Here is a 19,591-nt window from a genome sequence, read left to right on the forward strand (position 1 = left end):
TTTTCCCGTCCATAGTATATCTGCTTGAACATACTATCCCTTGTATTTGGAATATCCTTCTCATTTTTTTTTCTTTTTTTGAATCTGAATGTCTATTATTCCTTAAGATCCAGTTTAGGTACTCTACTCTATGAGATTTTCCTTGGTTGTTTTCCACCATCATCCTTCCTGGCCCCAACTCAAGGAGAGTCAACAGTCATCTAGACATTTCAGTTCAGTTCAGTCACTCAGTCATGTCCAAGTCTTTGCGACCCCATGAACTGTAGCATGTCAGACTTCCCTGTCCATCATCAACTCATCCTCTGTCATCCCCTTCTCCTCCTGCCCCCAATCCCTCCCAGCATCAGGGTCTTTTCCAGTGAGTCAGTTCTTCACATCAGGTGGCCAAAGTATTGGAGTTTCAGTTTCAGTATCAGTCCTTCCAATGAACACCCAGGACTGATCTCCTTTAGGATGGACTGATTGGATCTCCTTGCAGTCCAAGGGACTCTCAAGAGTCTTCTCCAACACCACAGCTCAAAAACATCAATTCTTCGACGCTCAGCTTTCTTTGTAGTCCAACTCTCATATCCATACACGACTACTGGGAAAACCAAAGCCTTGACTAGATGAACTTTTGTTGGTAAAGTAATATCTCTGTTTTTAATAAGCTGCCTAGGTTTGTCTTAGCTTTTCTTCCAAGGAGCAAGCATCTTTTAATTTCATGGCTGCACTCACCACTTGCAGTGATTTTGGAGCCCAAAATAATAAAATCAGTCACTGTTTCCATCGTTTCCCCATCTACTTGCCATGAAGGGATGGGACCAGATGCCATGATCTTCGTTTTCTCAATGTTGAGTTTTAAGCCAACTTTTTCACTCTCCTCTTTCACTTTCATCAAGAGGCCCTTTAGTTCTTCTTTACTTTCTGCCGTAAGGGTGGTGTCATTTTCGTGTCTGAGGTTATTGATATTTCTCCTGGAAATCTTGATTCCAGCTAGACATCTAGACGTTTAGCACAAATGTCCATCTAGACATTTAGCACACACTTTATTAATCAGTCTTTCTCCCCATTGTTCTAGAAACAGTGTAGCTTCTGTAAGTCTAGACAGTATCAAATATTTTAAAATACCACCTGTGCACCATCTCACACCCATTGAGATGGCCACTGGTAAAAAAAAAAAAGAAAATAACAAGTGTTGGCAAGGAAGGATGGTGAAAAAATTAGGAAACCAACCTGTACTTTGGTGATGGAAAAGTAATATGGTGCAGCTATTAGGGAAACAGTAGAGAAGTTAGTCAAAAAATTATAAATAGATTTACCACTTTTGGGTATATATCCCGAAGAATCAAAAGTAGGATCTTGAAGAGGTATTTGTACACCCACATTCACTGCATCACTATACTTATGATAGCCAAGAGGTAGAAGCAGCCCAAATGTTCCTTGATGGATGAATTAGATAAATAAAACATGACATATTCAAAATATGGTGAACAGAATGTTTTTGAGCATTAAAGAAGGAAGTCTTGTTAATCCTGTAACATGGATAAACCTAGAGGATGTTACACTGAATGAAATGTTTAGTCATAAAAGACAATTACTGTGAGTCCCTTGTATGAGGTATTCCCTAGGCAGACCCATGGAAAAACAGAGTAAAATGGTGGTTACCTGGATTGGGGTGAGGAGATAATAGAAAATTGTTGTTCATTGGGGATAGAGTTTGTTTTGCAAGATGAAAAAGTTCTAGAATCTGTTGCACAACAATGTGATATAGTTAGTTCTGCTAAACTGTACAGTAAACATTGATTAAGAGGATGAATTTTATGTTTTTTTTTTAAACCACATTAAAAAAAATTACCACCCATGTGCAAACTAGTATGCATCTGCAACTCTGGCAGTGAATAATTAAGATATAAATTCTGCCTTCACGAATGTCCCCACTTAGTTCCAGTTGAGAAGATAGAGTGAAAAAAAAAAAGGAAAAACCCCAAATTACTCAGTTAATAAATTTTGACTACTGCTCTATAGGAAGAGTTCAGGTTACTAGCAGGGAAGACTTCCTAGGAGAGAATGATGCTTATGCAGAGACCTGAAGTTTGAGCTGGGTCAAGGGACTTAGGAAGCACACATATAGGGCCCTGAGTAGGAACAGCTGACCTCTTGGAAAATGAAAAGACGTCTCTTGTGGCTAGTGAGGGGAGACTGAGTGTTGGTAGGGGTCAGGTTATGCAGGGCCATCTAGGCTGTATGTTTATTTATCAAGGCTTGGGAGATCTCCTTTATGCTCAGAAAAATGATGGCATTGATAAGCTGATGCAGTGATATGAGACACCCAGTCTTGCCTTTAAAAAGATCTGAGTGTGAGCAGGACTGTTCACCCAAAGCACAAAAGGAGCCTCAGTTGAGGTTATGGCAGAGAAAGTAGACAAGCAAATGATTTAAAAACGATATGGATTGCTTGCTGTTGACATTCCAGCTGAGATCATAAAACTGTGATGACAGCAGAATACATTTTGCTTCTCTAATTGCTCTCTGCAACCTGGGCATAGTAGTGGAGAAATGGGGTGTCATGTTCAAGTGGTTATGGTAAGAGGGCAAAAGGTTGAGAAAGCTAGAGATCCTGATGCATAGGTAATCAAGCTAATTGATTCATAAGATCACTGGAAGGAACATAAGCTGAAATGGACTGATAGGCTGGGAGAAAACGACTGGGACCAAGGGATGAAAGTTCTAAGTTGAAGGGCAGGTATGGTGAGAATAAATGGGGAGAAGACTTAGGAGAAGAAATGATTGCATCTGAGAATGGAATGATGACTTCTAATGAGGTGGAGAACTCTGTGTGGTGACAAGACTGAGTGTTCAGCCATGAAAAGGTTTGACTGAAATCAGAGAGAAGCTAAGGTCATTAAGGCAGGATTAAGGTAAGGTTCAGTTTGGAGGGGTTCTCCATGGGGTTGCCATGGACAAAAAAAGCTATTAAACCAAGAACTCATAATTGCGTATTTTTAACTGTAGTTTCTCTTCCAAAATTTGGGATGAAAATGCCCACAAAATTAGGCACACACTTTGTTATCTAGACCTTAACTAGAGAACAATGGGAGAATAAACAGTGGGGTGTCCTTTCTGAAATACTTTGCAGAAAATGAATGCACACATGTAATTGGCATTGCCAATATTTAATTATTTCATATATAATCTGATTTTCCTGTGTAACTTTTGTGTTGTGTAATTTTCTTACTCCTTCTTGCTTATGTAGATAAAATCCAGTTCTTAAGACATCTGGGCAGAAGAACCTTTATTTTCCCCGATATAAATTTGTATCATGTCTTTTTTTTCCCCCACAGAAACTTATTATTGTTGCACTAACTCAGCTCATGCAGTTTCACCAATGCAGTGCTACAGGATATAGGAATTTAAACTACTTTTTTTATGCTGAATATTATCTGTGTTTATAGATGTTTCAGTCACTTATTTTAACATATTATAATGAGAAGGGAAGGTAAAGCCGTGGTTATTTGTATGAACACTTTCCAAGGAGAGGAAAGTCTAATCTTTATATTTTAGTGTAGCACTATGTCTCTTACGGTTGGAAGCCTTTCACGTCACTCTTGAGTATGAAAATCTATCATTATTAATGTTGGAACTTTTTAATGTCTGCAGAGAACGCATATAAACTTTACTGTGGAAAATTTGTTAAAAATACGTGAAATCAAGCAATGTGTTATTCTTTTATACACAGAATTCTAAGTCTATATAGTTCTTGTATTCATGTCTAAATGGAACCATCATTAAGAGTTTTGGATTGTCTTTAAAGGGAAAATACTGTCTTGAGTTTGATGTTAATAGAATTTGGCATCTGGCCCAGGGATTTTAATGTCATTTTGCTTCCAGCTATATTGAAAAGGGAGCTTGTTTGAAGTGTAGCTGATATCCACAGCTAAATTTATAAAAATTGATTAATGCATTTCTCTGATAGACCATTTCCTCCCCTCACCAAAACTAGAACTAAAAACTCCAATATTAAAACTATTTGTCATATATAAACTGTTCTTTAATAAAATTCTATATTCAATCTGGATACACCTTATAATACCACAGGTAGGAGTTGGAATCACGTTCTCCCAGACGCATGGTGAATGTTTCACTGTAGCTTAGAAGGCCTGTGACGTTTCTGCTAACACCAGCATGATGGCAGTGTTCTGTTAAACTTAATTTAGACAGAGGTATGTACAGTAAAGTAGATCTGCTTCAGTGCTATAAATTCTTAAAGGAAAATGCAGATTTCAGACAAAATTACTGTTTACCATCTGGTGATATGGTGTGTGTTGGATTAACTTTAATGCCTCTAACTGGCAGAATTGACAAGCACCAGTTTTAAGGCATGCCTACTCTCTGATTCTTCTGCTCAAAGGGTGGTCCAGGGCCCAGAAGCATTGGCACCCCCCAGAAGCTTGTTAGCGGTGAGAGGGTTTCCAGATCCTCACCCCAGGCTCACTGTCTGGTGATCTGCATTTGGACTGGAGCTTCAGGTCATTTACATATACCTTTAGGCTTGAGAAGCACTGATCTAGGGCATACGTGCTCTTTTGAAGTGGCAGAGAGAATTACTGGAGTTTGGAATGTCATGAAAGCCAAGAGAGCAGGGGGCACTAGTAACCCCAAGTGGCTCAGTGTTGGGGTGCTCACAGCCTCTTGGTGGGGAGTGGGGCTCTTCACAGTTCTCGTGGACATCTGCGCCATGCAGTCTCTGAGGTTTTTCTAACACCAGCATCCAATGAACGTAAATATAGTGATTCGTAATGAAGCTTTTATATTTTTCTAGGTGTTTCTGTTAGAAAATAAATGAGAATCACTTTATTTCAGACTTTTTCTGAGACTCAGTATTGAAAATGTTATAGGGAAATGACAGACGGCTTGATATTAGCCAAAACTGTTCTACAGCCTCAGATTTGTAGTGGATAAGAGAGTCGTAGGGAAAGATTGAAGGCAGAAGGAGAAAGGGGTGTCAGAGGATGAGATGGCTGGACAGCCTCACCGACTCAGTGGTCGTGAACTTGAGCAAACTCTGGGAGGTAGTGAAGGACAGGGAAGCCTGGTGTGCTGCACTCCATGAGGTTGAAAAGAGTCAGACACAGCTTAGTGACAGCAATAAGGATTAAGGAGCTTCTCCTAATTAAGTGGCAGAAGGACTTAAGTGTGAAAGAAAAAATATGTGTATAGCTATTTGCTGCTTAGTTAAAAAAATTTTTTTTTTTCTGTAACTTTCCAAGGCAGATTTTTGTTTTAACATTTTTGTTTGTGGTAGATTCCTTTGATAGTCTGGTGAATTCTATCCACTGCTTCTTTTTTATTTTTTGTATTCAAGAAGTAGTTTTATTCAGTGGGCTAATTGCCAACTTCAAAATATTTGGTATTCATTACTCATAATTCAGCGTGTTTCACAATTTAAGTTTTAAACGCTGGATGAAAGATTAACACCGACATATAATTGGGATTTCTTTCCAGTCCAAACTGCCTCTTTCAACCGTAAGACTATGATTTAAGCTATTCATAATTTTATGTAAAATCATATATGGGATGCTTCTCAGAATAGTGTTTGAAATATGTGATTATAATAAAGTACACAGGCCTATGAAGGAAACCAGTAAATAACATTCTAACATATTAATTTAAAAATTGAGATAAAGTCATCATCAATATCTAACCCCTACTGTGACTTCAGAATATTAGCATAAGTGATATTTTAAGATCTGCAACTACTCTAATGTGTTATGAAAAAAGTTTTGATTCCTATCAGTGACAAAGCTAAGAGCACTGCTGATATTAGCCAGGATTTTTCCCCTCTGTATTCATAACTGATTGTAATATTGAATTTCAGCTAAAGATTAATGAAGATAGAGATGTAATACTCTTTCCCCCTGATTCATAGACTTTTGATTTCATTAAGATAATTTTAATAGCACAGATATTCTAGGACCACATTTTAATTTTAATTTACTTTTGCTGGAAGCCTGCGATAGGATTCTCTGAGGAGGGAGCGGTCTGATTTTTTTATCTCATCTGGCCCATGACTGCAGTGACTATATTTTTTGAATCCAGAGTCTGATTTATTAACTTTTTGTGGGTAGAAATAGTCACATAAACATTAAATTCTTTAATATATATGGTACATCACCTTTGGAAATAAAAAATTACGTGAAAAGAGATATACACAGAAAGGTGATGGGCCAATTTAATTTTATCGTTGACAGAAAACATCTACTATTAAAAGCATTGGATAAAGTCCTTTGCATGTGTCCTTACTCTTCAGGAAACATTTGAATGAATGTTTGAAAAGAAGAACCCCATGAGGTAGATGATGTGATCTTCATCTTAAAGTTTAGGAAATTGAGGCTTAAATTAAGAGTAATGAGTCCAAGATCACAGAGTCGGTGGAAGGCAGAATTTTGCTCTACATGTATCCGATTCGAAAATCTATGTATGTGGCAGCAAACCTTTAAACAAGGCGAGCGGTGCAGCGTAGTCTGTCGTGGAGTGTGCGTGTGTGTGCATTCATGTCTTTCTCTGGCTTTGTCCGTCTTTCTCCATCTGCTTCTTGATCTACAAGTATCAAAACCAGGAATTTATTATTTCTTTGTTAAAGAGTTTTATATCTGCTATTTACTTGTAATTGATAATGCAGAAAATAGACTTGGTATTGTTTTTAAAAGTCATGTTAAGGCATTTTTGGTTTTTTTTTTGCTTATGGACTTATGACTCTAGGCAGTAAAATTATATCCCAGTCATCATGATTGAAGGACTCATTGGAGCTAGTTATTCAAGTAAAAATAAACCTAAGAAAAATAATCTGTAGTCTTTTAAGGTGACCACAGCAAGAGGAAGGAGGAGGCCGACAAAGGCCAGGTGCTCACCAACAGGTATCAGCTCATTACTGACTGGGGGTTTTTGCAGAAACCTAACACCGGTGGCCAGCGATGTGCCGTGTAAGTGAACATTGAACTGTTTCCAGTGAGTAACATTTGGGGACAGAAGATGTGTTAGTACGTCTCTGGTCAATAATGTGTTAATTTAGTACTTAAACTGGTTGCCTGGGCTGCCAAGTCCTGTGAAGGACACAGGAAATGGGGTCTCTCCTGGCCTTACAGAGACCCCCTTACTCCTGTGGGAGCGAGCGTGGTTAGCTGATGGTGAGCAAGGGGACACCCAGGGTGGTGGATGCCAGGAGTCTGCTCTGCTGCCCCTATTTGACCACATGAGGAACACTCTGCCTACTTAGTGTCTGAATGGACTCTGAAATAAAGAGAAGCCACTTCGACCTTAATATTGTGCATGACAGTGTGGTGAGAAGTGGCCCAAGAGCGAGTCGGTCTGACCGTGGCTGGCTGGGGCACTGAAGCCTCTCGGTCCTTCTCCTGGGTCTGCGGAGCTGGTATCGACTGTCCCCGTGCTATCCAGAAGCTGTCCGCTGACTTCTCCATGGCTTCGGTGCTTCAGCTGGGAATGGACGGTGCCAGGTGGCGGGGCCACAGGACTGCTCCCCGGTGTCCCAGGAGATGGTATTGCTTCCCCCGTTTCCCTCTGAGAACAGAGAGGTGGTGTCTTTTTTCTTCTGTTGCATGGGAGGCATCTCTAGCAGCTGTCTCACGGTGGGGCTGGGGGCTGGAAGGGTCTGCTGAGGCCTGGGAGACCAGTGGTCCCTCCTCCCCTTCTTTCTCTGCGCTCGTGTTCTGAGGGACTTCTCCTTTTCAGCGTGGCACCGGTTGTCTCCGATTCAGTTTTTCTCGCTCTGGTGGTTCCTTCCTTGGATGAAACGCCACCACACTTTGCAGCCTCCTTCCCCTCTTCTCCCCCAGCCGCTCCCCGGGCTGCGCTGGAGACTGAATGATGTGCTTTCTCATTCTTGGGCCTCATGAGAGCGCGCCGTTTGTGAGCCAGCTGTCGAGTGGACCACAGCTGCAGGGCCGGGAGGCTGAATGCAGGCTGTCTTCTCGGGGCAGGAGGAGGCCGCGCCCTGCCTCAGCCCTGGAGGTCCCGTGAGGGGGTCCCGCGGGCCACACAGCTGGGCCAGCGGTCCTGTGAAACTTCGCCCAGGCTCTGGCAGCTCCTTGTTGAGAGGGTTGAATATGACCAGTGTTTGAACGGAGCATGCACACCTTGGGTCCTTGCTGCCCCGGGTGTAAGCCCTGGATGGCACAGTAGGACCCATGCTTTTGCTGTCAAAGCACCCTGTTATCACTATTACTTCATAGTGGGTAAGATGGTGTTCCGTTGTACCCATACACTGTATTGTTAAGATTGTTGGTTATAATTTTCTCTATGACGATAAATCTTTTAACTGTTTGCTTTATGTATGCAACTAAAATTCTATTAATATTTAAAACACAAATGTTATAATACATTATTTGAGATGCTTTTAGAATGCATGAAACTTATTTTTTTGTAAAGTCAGTTATTTGAATCATTTTAATATATCTCATAAAATGTAATTGTTCTGTTAGTGAGGATAAAGTAAACTTTAATAATGACTTGAGGATGAGGTAGGAGACATAAAAAATAAACATATAGCATATATAAACATGTGTGTGTGTGTATATATATATATGTATATATAGTTATTTTTGGATATGCCTTTCACCTGTAGCTTTGAAAGACAAATATTTAATGTCCTTAAATGATTTGAACCTACTAGTTCAAATTTGGTCTTTTTGCCTTTAAGCTATTACAGTGTTTTCCTGGAATCTTTTAAAATTTTCTTCAAGTGTGGAAATAAAGGAGAAGTAGAAAGAAATTCCTTAGGATTGTGACTCTTAACTCAGAGTGAAGATTTAAAAAGATCTTACATGGCTTACTTCACTCTGTATAATGGGCTCCAGTTTCATCCATCTCATTAGAACTGATTCAAATGAATTCTTTTTAATGGCTGAGTAATATTCCATGGTGTATATGTACCACAGCTTCCTTATCCATTCGTCTGCTGATGGGCATCTAGGTTGCTTTACAAAAACCACTACAATATTGTGAAGTAATTAGCCTCCAACTAATAAAAAATAAATGGGAAAATAAAATAAAATAAAAATAGAGATCATGAAAAAAAAGATCTTACATGAAGACCAGCTCCAGTCTGACAGTGCTTCTCCATGGCCTTGTACAGAGGCAGGGAAAAGCCACGGTCTCAGGAGGACTTGGTGTTAGGAGTTGAGATGACTGTGTTTGATTGGGGTATATGTGCTTTCAGTCTGTGGTTTCCAATGCACATTTTGTCCTTCATGAGCCCATCTTGTCCTTGACTGAGCTATCATTTCAGTGTCTGCAGGGGCTGTTTGCTGTTTGTTCTACTGCAAAATAAAGACTATATGTACATATATTTTGTCTCCTCATTTGGGTGGGTTTTGATTTCACATCCTAGAAAATGAAGCCCAAGAGATCCACCTTAAAGTGTTTCAGTATTTTATTTATAACACACACATACACTTTCACAAACAAATCAGTACTAAGCCTAGTGGAATGCTAATAGCATAGGACTTTGTTAAAATATGTTTATACTTAAATAAGTATGTGAACTGTCAACTGTTTCATTTTGGACTATGGAGGCTGTTTCTTATGGGTTAAGTAACCTTTTTTTCTCCCCTTGCAGAACTGGCTAGATCCTGCAAAAGAAATAAAGAGACAGCTGCGAAGTGAGTATTAGATCATCATACTTTTGAACTTATTAAGTTAATATTTATGTCTTTTTTTTTAGTAAAATTCATAGGAATGTAAGCTAAAATAAGGTAGTGATAGAATGATAGACTCTAGTTTACATTCATATCATATAGCAAGTTGAAACTCATACTATTTTGTAGAATTATGACTATTTACTTTGGCGATGGTTTAGGGACTCCTCTACTGGTCAAGAGGTTCTAGATCCCTAGTCTTAAATATTTGCTCACGGTGTCTACCACTGTGAAGCAACACCTGATCTTTATCTCTGGGGAAAACAATGGAAAGCCACTCTTCTGTAACTTGCCCTTTTTATAGAAAATGTACCTAAGGGAGCCCTGTTACCCTTGCTTTGTCTACTTGGTTTTGATGGTATGTCCAGTTAGTTTCGGAGAAGGAAATGGCAACCACTCCAGTATTTTGCCTGGAGAATCCCGTGGGCTGTTCATGGGGTCACACAGAGTCGGTCACGACTGAAGCAACTTAGCATGCATGCATGCATTGGAGAAGGAAATGGCAACCCACTCTAGGGTTCTTGCCTGGAGAATCCCAGGGATGGGGGAGCCTGGTGGGCTGCCGTCTATGGGGTCGCACAGAGTCGGACACGACTGAAGCGACTTAGCAGCAGCAGCAGCCAGTTAGTTTAATTGATAAGCTGGCCTCTGGCCCCAGAAGCATGTGGATACAGTGTTCCTAGATGTCTTGGAGTGAGGGTTTGAGGGGTGAAGATCATATAGAACCATCCCTCCTTGGACCACTTGTGTGCTCTGAGTCTGGGTTTGTTCTTGGTCCTGCTTGTCCCTGTCTTCCATTTTCCCATTTGTTCTGTTGTCTCCCTAAGTGACTGATTTACCCCTCTCTAACCAGCTTCAGTCCTCTCCTGTGACTGGTTTTGTGATATCTGCATCAGGAATCATTAGCATCACACAAGAATCTCTGATAGAGGATCTGGCTACTTCATTTACTTCAGGGTCTGTTAAAGTCTGAAGCAGAAAAGGCAGGGAGCCACGAAGAGCTGGAATGTTTAGACAAGACAACAGATTTCTTCCTAGCCCTTTGGATGCTGGGCCCCAGCGCTGTCCGGGGAGAAGCTATTTCCCTGGGTGCTGGCTGCAGGGTGCCCTTGGGACTGTTGGTTTCCTTTCCCTTCTTGTTTGTTATTCCCTACGTATTTCTTCCCAGCATTGAAGCACTGAAACACATCTCTGCTTTTCCCTTCTATTTCTTTCCATCTACTTTCTGTCTCAGTTTTGATTCTCCACATTTGTTTTCTTCATTTCTTTCTCTCTCTCAGATTATTGATCATTTGGGCAGTTTTCCCTGTCATTTCTTTCCTTTTGTATTCTCCTTTTCCACTCTGAGTGTATACTTTATTTTTTTCCCATTTCCTCTCCTTGTATACTCATCTTTCTTTTCATGTTTTAAAAATATCTTTGATTAGAGTAACTTTCCTGATTTGCCCAGGACTGAGGTCCTGACGGGCTTCTCAGGCTGTGGGGCTTTTAGTGTCATCTGAGGTCACCCTGTCTTTTGACTACCACCCCTGGCTTTCCATCCATTCCTCTGTCCTGCATTTATCAGCTTGATGTTTTATCCAGTTATGTTTGGTCCATAGTAGAAAAGGGAGAGAATAAAGAAAAGTAGTAATTAGACATAGATACATTATGCTTACATTATGTACAAAACTGTATGAGAAAGCTTGGGAGCTTTTTCTAATCCTTTCTACAGTTGTTAAAACTTGGCAAAGTTCATGAATTCACAAAAAGAGACAGATGTTTGGTTCTTTCACTTCTCTGAAACCAGACCTGCCGAATGACCCAGCCCGTGGACAGAACAGAATAACCTCTGAAACATGATTGATGTTCTATTGAGTTTGTTTCCTATGGTTTTGTTCTGGCTTTTGTTGGATTATTTTTATGTGCTACTCATTTCAGAGTCACGGAGCTATCCTAACTTTTAGAGGGCAAGACTTTCTTGCTGATTATGAATCACAGTCTTACATTTTGATTGTTTGTGAAGGTTTTTTCCCCTTTCTTTTTTCTTTTAAAGAGTTATTTCAGAACTTACCCTTGTGATTTAGCAAGAGGAATAACAGTAACACATAGGATCTGGCTTTTCCAAACTATTGGAGCTGGTTTCCTGAATGAAGTTCTATACCATCCTGAGCATGAAAGTAGGTTGAGGAAATGAAGTTTTAGCTGTTGTATTTTTACCTCTTTCTTTCTGCTTGTGTTAAAATGGACAAAAGAACTGTTTATTCTATCTTAGACCAGTCTGCTATGATTTTTTATTCAGTTAAGAGACAACTAGCAGAGGTAAACATTAATCTTTTTTGAGTTCAGTTCAGTCACTCAATCGTGTCCAATTATTTTCAACCCCATGGACTGCAGCATGCCAGGCCTCCCTGTCTGTCACCCACTCCTGGAGTTTATTCAACTCATTTCCATTATCAGTGATGCCATCCAACCATCTCATTCTCTGTCGTCCCCTTCTCCTCCCACCTTCAATCTTTCCTAGCATCAGGGTCTTTTCCAGTGAGTCAGCTCTTTGCATCAGGTGGCCAAAGTATTGGAGTTTCAGTTTCAGCATCAGTTCGCTGATGAATATTCAGGACTGATTTCCTTTAGGATGGACTGGTTGGGTATCCTTGCAGTCCAAGTGACTCTCAAGAGTCTTCTCCAACACCACAGTTAAAAAGCATCAATTCTTTGGCCCTCAGCTTTCTTTATAGTCCAGCTCTCACATCCATACATGACTACTGGAAAAACCATAGCTTTGTTGGCAAAGCAATGTCTCTGCTTTTTAATATGCTGTCTAGGTTGGTCATAGCTTTTCTTCCAAGGAGCAAGGGTCTTTTAATTTCATGGCTGCAGTGACCATCTGCAGTGATTTTGGAGCCCAAGAAAATAAAGTCTATCACAGTTTCCACTGTTTCCCCATCTGTTTGCCATGAAGTGATGGGACCAGAGGCCATGATCTTAGTTTTCTGAATGTTGAGCTTTAAGCCAACTTTTTCACTCTCCGCTTTCACTTTCATCAAGAGGCTCTTTAGTTCTTTACTTTCTGCCATAAGGGTGGTATCACTTGCATATCTGAGGTTATTGATATTTCTCCTGGCAATCTTGATTCCAGCTTGTGCTTCATCCAGCCCAATGTTTCTCATGATGTACTCTGCATATAAATTAAATAAGCAGGGTGATAATATACAGCTCTGATGTACTCCTTTCCCTGTTTGGAACCAGTCCGTTGTTCCATGGCCAGTTCTAACTGTTGCTTCCTGACCTGCATACAGATTTCGCAAGAGGCAGGTCATGTGGTCTGGTATTCCCATCTCTTGAAGAATTTTCCACAGTTTATTGTGATCCACACAGTCAAAGGCTTTGGCATCGTCAATAAAGCAGAAATAGATGTTTTTCTGGAACTCTCTTGCTTTTTCGATGATCCAGCGGATGTTGGGAATTCGATCTCTGCTTCCTCTGTCTTTTCTAAATCCAGCTTGAACTTCTAGACGTTCACTGTTCATATACTGTTGAAGCCTGGCTTGGAGAATTTTGAGCATTACTTCACTAGCTTGTGAGATGAGTGCAATTGTGCAGTAGTTTGAGCATTTTTTGGCATTGCCTTTCTTTGGGTTACACGATGGTAAAGAATCAGCCTGCAATGCAGGAGTCCCGAGTTTGATCTCTGAGTTGGGAAGATCCCCGGGAGAAGGAAATGGCAACCCACTCCATTATTCTTGCCTGGAGAATTCCATGGGCCAGAGGAGTCTGGGGGCTACAGCCCACGGGGTCACAGAGAGGTGAACACGACTGAGCAGCTAACACTAACTACCAACAGCCGATCAGTTCCCGTGTAAAAACTGCCTCAAAATCTTCATGTTTGCAAATGTGCACAAGTAAGACTATATAAATACATAAGACTATGTTTATGTATCTTAGGCTTGCCTGTATTAATATGTAAACAATCCATAGCTAGACATACAGTTTATACAGCTAGGTAGAAATGATAATATCAATAGTACATAACTAAATAAAAAGTTGAGCATTTTTGGTGCATTTTATCAACTTTATTTTTTTTTAATCAACTTTAAAACTGAAAATAGATCTTGAAATATGTGTTCTATTAGAAGCTTATTCCTGTTGTCTGTCCTGGTTAGCATGTGCTAGTGTTAATACCTAGGAGACAAGTAAATAAGAATCCATTAAAAAACGAAATGATAATTCTATGATGACTTTGCTTAATTATGGGTTAGGAATGACCTCTAACAAGTACATATGCATCACGGCCAACCTGGTGCTGCTGGCCTAAAAATGGCATGTTTCTTAATACTCAAAAGAGTTCCATATCTTTTTTTATGATGTTTTAAATGTGTAAAGGGAAGCAAAATCTGTTGCTTAAATTCGGCAGGATTGACTTTTATTAGGAGAATAGTGGTGTCTTCAGCCCAGACTCCGCACGGGTGCTGTGTGGCGCTGCGGGCTCACAGCAGACATTCAATAGCTATCCACTGACTTTTTCTAAAGTTTATTTTAATTGGAGGATAGCCGCCCTACAGCGTCGGGTCAGTCTCTGCATGCACAGCATGCATCAGCCATGGGCGTGCTCGTCCCCTCCGTTGGGAGCCTCCCTCCCACCCGCCTCCCCTCTGGGCTGTCACGGATGCCCCAGGCCAGCTGCCTGCGCGGTACCCCGCTTTCCCGTGAGCTCCCTGGTACACGCGCGGTGCTGTGTGTATTTCGGCGCTGTTCCTTCCGTTTGTCCCACCCTCTCAGTTTCCCCGTGTCCGTAAGTCTGTTCTCTATGTCTGAGTCTCTGTTCCCGCCCTGCAAATAGCTTCATTGACTTTTGAGTGAGAGATAAATCAATGTGTCTATGGTGAGAAAAGAACAAAATGACCCCTTGAGCAAGAGAATAGGATGCAAGAAATTTTTCTTCAAGTCCAAAGTGAAAGCAACTGTAAAGCTTTCAAATAGTATATGAAATAACACACAGACACACACCTGTTTTTGGTTTCTATTTGGAAATAACCATGAACTGTGAGTATAACTATACATTCAGGCCACTGGAATTATTTTGATCCCTTTTGGAAAATAATGCCTGCCCTGTCCCCTGAGTTGTGTGTGTCTGTTTGTTGTTGATTTGTTTTTAAAGCCATTTGAAGCATGATAAGTCAAACTTTAGTTACGTGGTAATATAGATAGCAGTGTTTTAATTTTTGTTAGTCATTATGACATGGTTGCTTACTATATTTACTCTGTAGGCATACTACAGCAAAGTGTATGTTATATGTGCATATTTTTAAGCCTACTGTATAAAACCTGGGAAATACTTTTATTATCTTTAAGTGTTATGATGTTTTATCACTCTTTCAAATAGCCCATTAATCATTTCTTGAATGCTTACATTGATCATTTGAAACTCCAACAATGTAGAAATCCTAGATTTCTTTTTAAGTGTGGAGATTTGGCATCTAGAGATCCTGTGGTTAAAACAGATTTTAAACTATTATGTGAAGGTTATATTAAAATTTTTGCATTCTAGCTCACCATGTAAATGTACCTCACATGTGAGGCTACCAGTGAACATTTATGAAAAAATGAACCTTATTATTCTTTAATGATGGGTTATTTATGGAAATGATTTTTATTTTTTATTTCATTTTTGCTTTGTCAATGATATTTTCTTTAAGAAACAAAATTCTCCAAACTGATTTATGTTGGGACTGATCTATACTATATGAACACCGATTGACCTTTAAGTTTTATCTGTAAATAAATGGTCATTGTGTTGGTCAGATGAATAATCATAATCTTTAATAATCACAGATCTTCCTTGGCTGTTCAGCTTTAATGTGAAGTTTTATCCTCCTGATCCTTCGCAACTGACTGAAGATATCACCAGGTACTTTATATTTTTATTAAAAATGATTCTTTACTTACAGCTCTCATTTCTGTGTCCTGGGGGAATGGTGGTAATTTCAGCGTTAAAACAAAAATATTTATTCTTGAGTAGAGTTTTAGAAGTTTCCTGGGAAATGAATATTCCAAAATACTTTGAACTGTTTCTAGTTTCAAAAGTTGTTCTCTTTTCTTTAATTCCCCACTTATATTCAAGTAATGGATTTTTTTTTAAATTGGAGCAATTTTGTTTCCTATGTTATACTGTCAAAAATTACTGGTACTTAATATTTCAAATTTTAATACCATTTTAAGATGGGTTTTATTGTGTAACCCATGTGTGCCTGTGTAATGATCTTATATTACAAAGGTGATGCAAAGATAGAAAAATGAAAAACTTTTTAAAAATTTATTTTTGGAAGTCTGTTGAGCTATGATTTTTTTTACCCCACCCCCCACCCCGCCCTCGTCTCTGGACAGCCCAGTTCCCCCCCTACCCTGTCCTGAACCCCATGCCAACAGTGATAGTGAGCTGACTTTCATACTTAAGAAAATTATGGAGCACTTGTCATTCCTAGAAAATTAAGGAGCACAAGTACTTGTTTACTGTGGGATTATGATAATGATAAACAGAGTCCTTGCCCTGCCCGACAGGAGATTAGGGTGTAATGCAGGTGTAACTGACTTGGGGGATGGCTGATTCCTTGTACTGGGCCATGTTCTCTGACTCAACAAGAGTCCTGGACCAGAAGCGGCTTGTCTGTCTGAATGCACTGGGTAGAGGCGAGAGGACAGGGCCGTGACACGTGCCAGGGAAAGGGATCCACAGGAAGAAGCCTGCAGCCCGTAGGAATGGTAGTCGCTGAGCAGTCTTCAAGAAGGAGGGAGGATCCTGCCATTTTGTTGGGTGGGGTTGATGGTAACCTTAGTAAGTAGTTAAATTTATAGAGTAGAATTGGGTTTTAAAATGTTACCACAAAAAGAGTTGATAGGGAGACACCCCCCCCCACACACACCAGACCCAGATCCTCACAGAGTATAAGTAATGTGTTTCTGCATGTTATTTAGTAAAAGCCAGTATTTTTTTTAATAACTGTATAATAATCCAATTGGAACCTTGAATGATATATTATGATTATGGCTACTAGCTACTGATTCCCAGGTACCATGTGTTTAATTTATATTATCGAATTTTTTGCCCTTACCTTCAAAGGGAAGTAGAGTTCTTCCCATTTTACAGACCAGAAGTTAGTCTTAGGCATGTAAATTAATAATCAGCTCTGCCTGACTCTCAAACCCATGCCTTTTCTACTGTAAACTGAATTAGCTGCCTCTTTGGGTGGGGTAAATGAGCGGGTGAGGGCTTCCAAGTATAGACTAATTTGTAATTATTATTAAAGGATCTCAGGAAAAGAAATTAGCATGACAACGGTAGAGAGAATAAAGGGTAGGTGACCTTAGCTTTTCTTGCAAATGCTTAAAAACTGCAGCTGTTTCTTAAATTTTATTAATCTCTACAACTTTTGAAGGGCATGCTAATTTTGATTAGTTTTAAGTCCAAGGAGACTAAGTAATTAGAATTTCACCTGCAGTCACAAAACTCTTTATTGTAATAGTAAAAATACACTGTTGCCAGAATAGCAGTTCAGAATTTCCATCTATTACTTTGCCCTCCTGATTCAGTTTCCGTAAATAAGTCACAAAATTAGGAATCCATGGAGGACGTTGGGCTTCTTGTTATGGAATACTTTTTTGCTCTGGATTTGAAGAGTGCCGTATTGTATATTTTTTTTCAAAGGAATGTCGGAATTACGAGTGTTCCAGTCTCGACTAACTGTTCCCTCTGCTCTTTCTTCCCCATTCTTCACAGATACTTCTTGTGCCTTCAGCTCCGGCAGGACATTGCCTCGGGTCGCCTGCCCTGCTCCTTTGTGACGCACGCCCTCCTGGGGTCGTACACACTGCAGGCTGAGCTTGGGGACTATGACCCGGAAGAGCATGCCAGTCATGACCTCAGTGACTTCCAGTTTGCCCCCACCCAGACAAAAGAGCTGGAAGAGAAGGTGGCAGAGCTGCATAAGACCCACAGGTCTGTAGACTGGCTTCCTGGGGAGCCAGTGGCTGTGGTGGGTTCAGATGACTTCCCTTAGAGCGCTGGCTAGACATTTGGGAATCTCTGACAGGATTCATCAGTTTGCCCTTGTGAAGCTTCACCTAGGACTGGTCAAGACAATGTAGAGTCATTGAAATATCCTCTCATTGTCTTTATGGCTGTAATACAAGGAACTGTGCTCACGGGGCTGTTTTCATTTATTAGAAATATTTACATTTCCCTATAACATCTCCTTGCCCTATCCCAGTCCTCTCCCTTCATACACATGTGTGCGTGCACACACACACACACACACCCTTGACACAAACATGTGTACTTGTTTGGCACTTATTATGCATTTCTTCTGCCATTTAATTGTTTTTATCACCTTGTTTGAGAAAGCCAAGGAGAGAATGAAGCATCAGGATTTGAATCAGAAATGTGAGTGGCAGTGGACATAAAGGGAATGAATCTACAGTTGGTTTCTCTGTCCACAGAGGATGACTTTGGTTTAGATGAGGATTATTAATTACTTAAAAACCGTGTTACACTTTGAGAACTTTTACATCTGTGTGAAAACAAATGGCTTTCTTAAGCACAAGTTTTTAAAACTCCCAGTGACCAAGTCCCATATTGCAAAATTGAATTTTTCAAAAATTTTGATTGAAATGATTTGAAAGGAAATTTCAGAGATCAGAGGTTTTTAACAGACCACCTTCACTGACTTGTCTTTAAAAAAATAAATGCTGTATTTGACTTTAAATATTTTCTTAAGAACTTTATTCCAGTTCTGTTCAGTAGACATGTATCATATAATTTGAAATTGAAATATCAGGTGTTGAAATGCCATGGGAAATATGAAGATTAATGGAAGCCTGCTTTCTAGGAGCTTAAGATGTGTTTAGTTGGGGTATGTCAGCTGTAAAATCAAGTACAGGTACTTCTGATCTTTAGTATGATCAATCCTAGTGAAAAAATATTTGTCTACTCAGAAAGACACAATGACTTTATATTCTTTTATTTTTAAAGTTAATTTGTATTGTACCCATTACTGCTGGGCTTTTTTCCCTAGTAGAAAAAACATGAAAGCAACTTTCTAAGATAAAAAGGGTGAGGGTGGAGGGGCACCTCTTTGCAATGAGTAGGTTCCTATTGAGAATGAGAACAGCCAACTCATTGGAACAGACCCTGATGCTGGGAAAGATTGAGGGCAGGAGGAGAAGGGGGCGACAGAGGATGAGATGGTTGGATGGCTTCACCAATGCAATGGACATGAACTTGGGCAAACTCCAGGAGATGGTGAGGGGCAAGGAGGCCTGGCGTGCTGCAGTCCATGGGGTCTTGAAGGGTTGGACTTGATGTGGTGACTGAAAACATCAACAAGAAGAAAATGCTGGAGGTTGACGGTCGAGCCTTCTTACCTGTTTCTTTCTTGTCTGTGCATTTAGTTGGGCCAATCCCTTTGTCCTAAACTCTAAGCTTATGCACTCCTTTCCCCATTTTGGCTATATTTCCTTTGCATCCACCAATAAGATAATGTTATTTCTTTTGATCCTTAGGGGCTTATCTCCAGCACAAGCTGACTCTCAGTTCTTAGAAAACGCCAAGAGGCTTTCCATGTACGGTGTTGACCTGCACCATGCCAAGGTACTGGGAGTGTGATGGGGAGCTGCCTCTTCCTGGTCTGTTGACTGAAGTTCTGAGAGGGCTTCGGTTTTAAACAAGCCTGCTTCACTTTTAGCAAAGGCTACTGCCCCTCACTTGAGGGACTCTATAGCAGTTCCTTGGGGTTTCTGGTTGTGGGGCAGGACCACTGATTCTCCCCCGCATTCTTCCTTCTTTTCTCAATGTTATGAGTTGATCCCTTTTCATATGTACTTACTATAAGACTCACCTGATCAGCCTTCTTTACTCCTCATTCTGT

At 40.2% G+C, this 19,591-nt stretch overlaps 1 protein-coding gene across 1 annotated transcript in view; it reads left to right on the forward strand.

The window, feature by feature from the left end:
- Nucleotides 1-19,314, forward strand: part of LOC136155165 (band 4.1-like protein 2) — a gene marked incomplete at its 3' end in the record, with an annotated part of 146,863 nt that extends 127,549 nt beyond the window's left edge. The window contains exons 7-10 of the mRNA XM_065917048.1: nucleotides 9,614-9,656; nucleotides 15,504-15,579; nucleotides 17,446-17,664; nucleotides 19,227-19,314. Coding sequence (XP_065773120.1) covers nucleotides 9,614-9,656; nucleotides 15,504-15,579; nucleotides 17,446-17,664; nucleotides 19,227-19,314 — 426 coding nt within the window. The remainder of the gene's footprint in view (nucleotides 1-9,613; nucleotides 9,657-15,503; nucleotides 15,580-17,445; nucleotides 17,665-19,226) is intronic.
- Nucleotides 19,315-19,591: the final 277 nt, after the last annotated feature.

The sequence above is a fragment of the Muntiacus reevesi genome, unplaced genomic scaffold (genome assembly GCF_963930625.1).
Source record: "Muntiacus reevesi unplaced genomic scaffold, mMunRee1.1 SCAFFOLD_162, whole genome shotgun sequence".
NCBI lineage: Eukaryota > Metazoa > Chordata > Mammalia > Artiodactyla > Cervidae > Muntiacus > Muntiacus reevesi.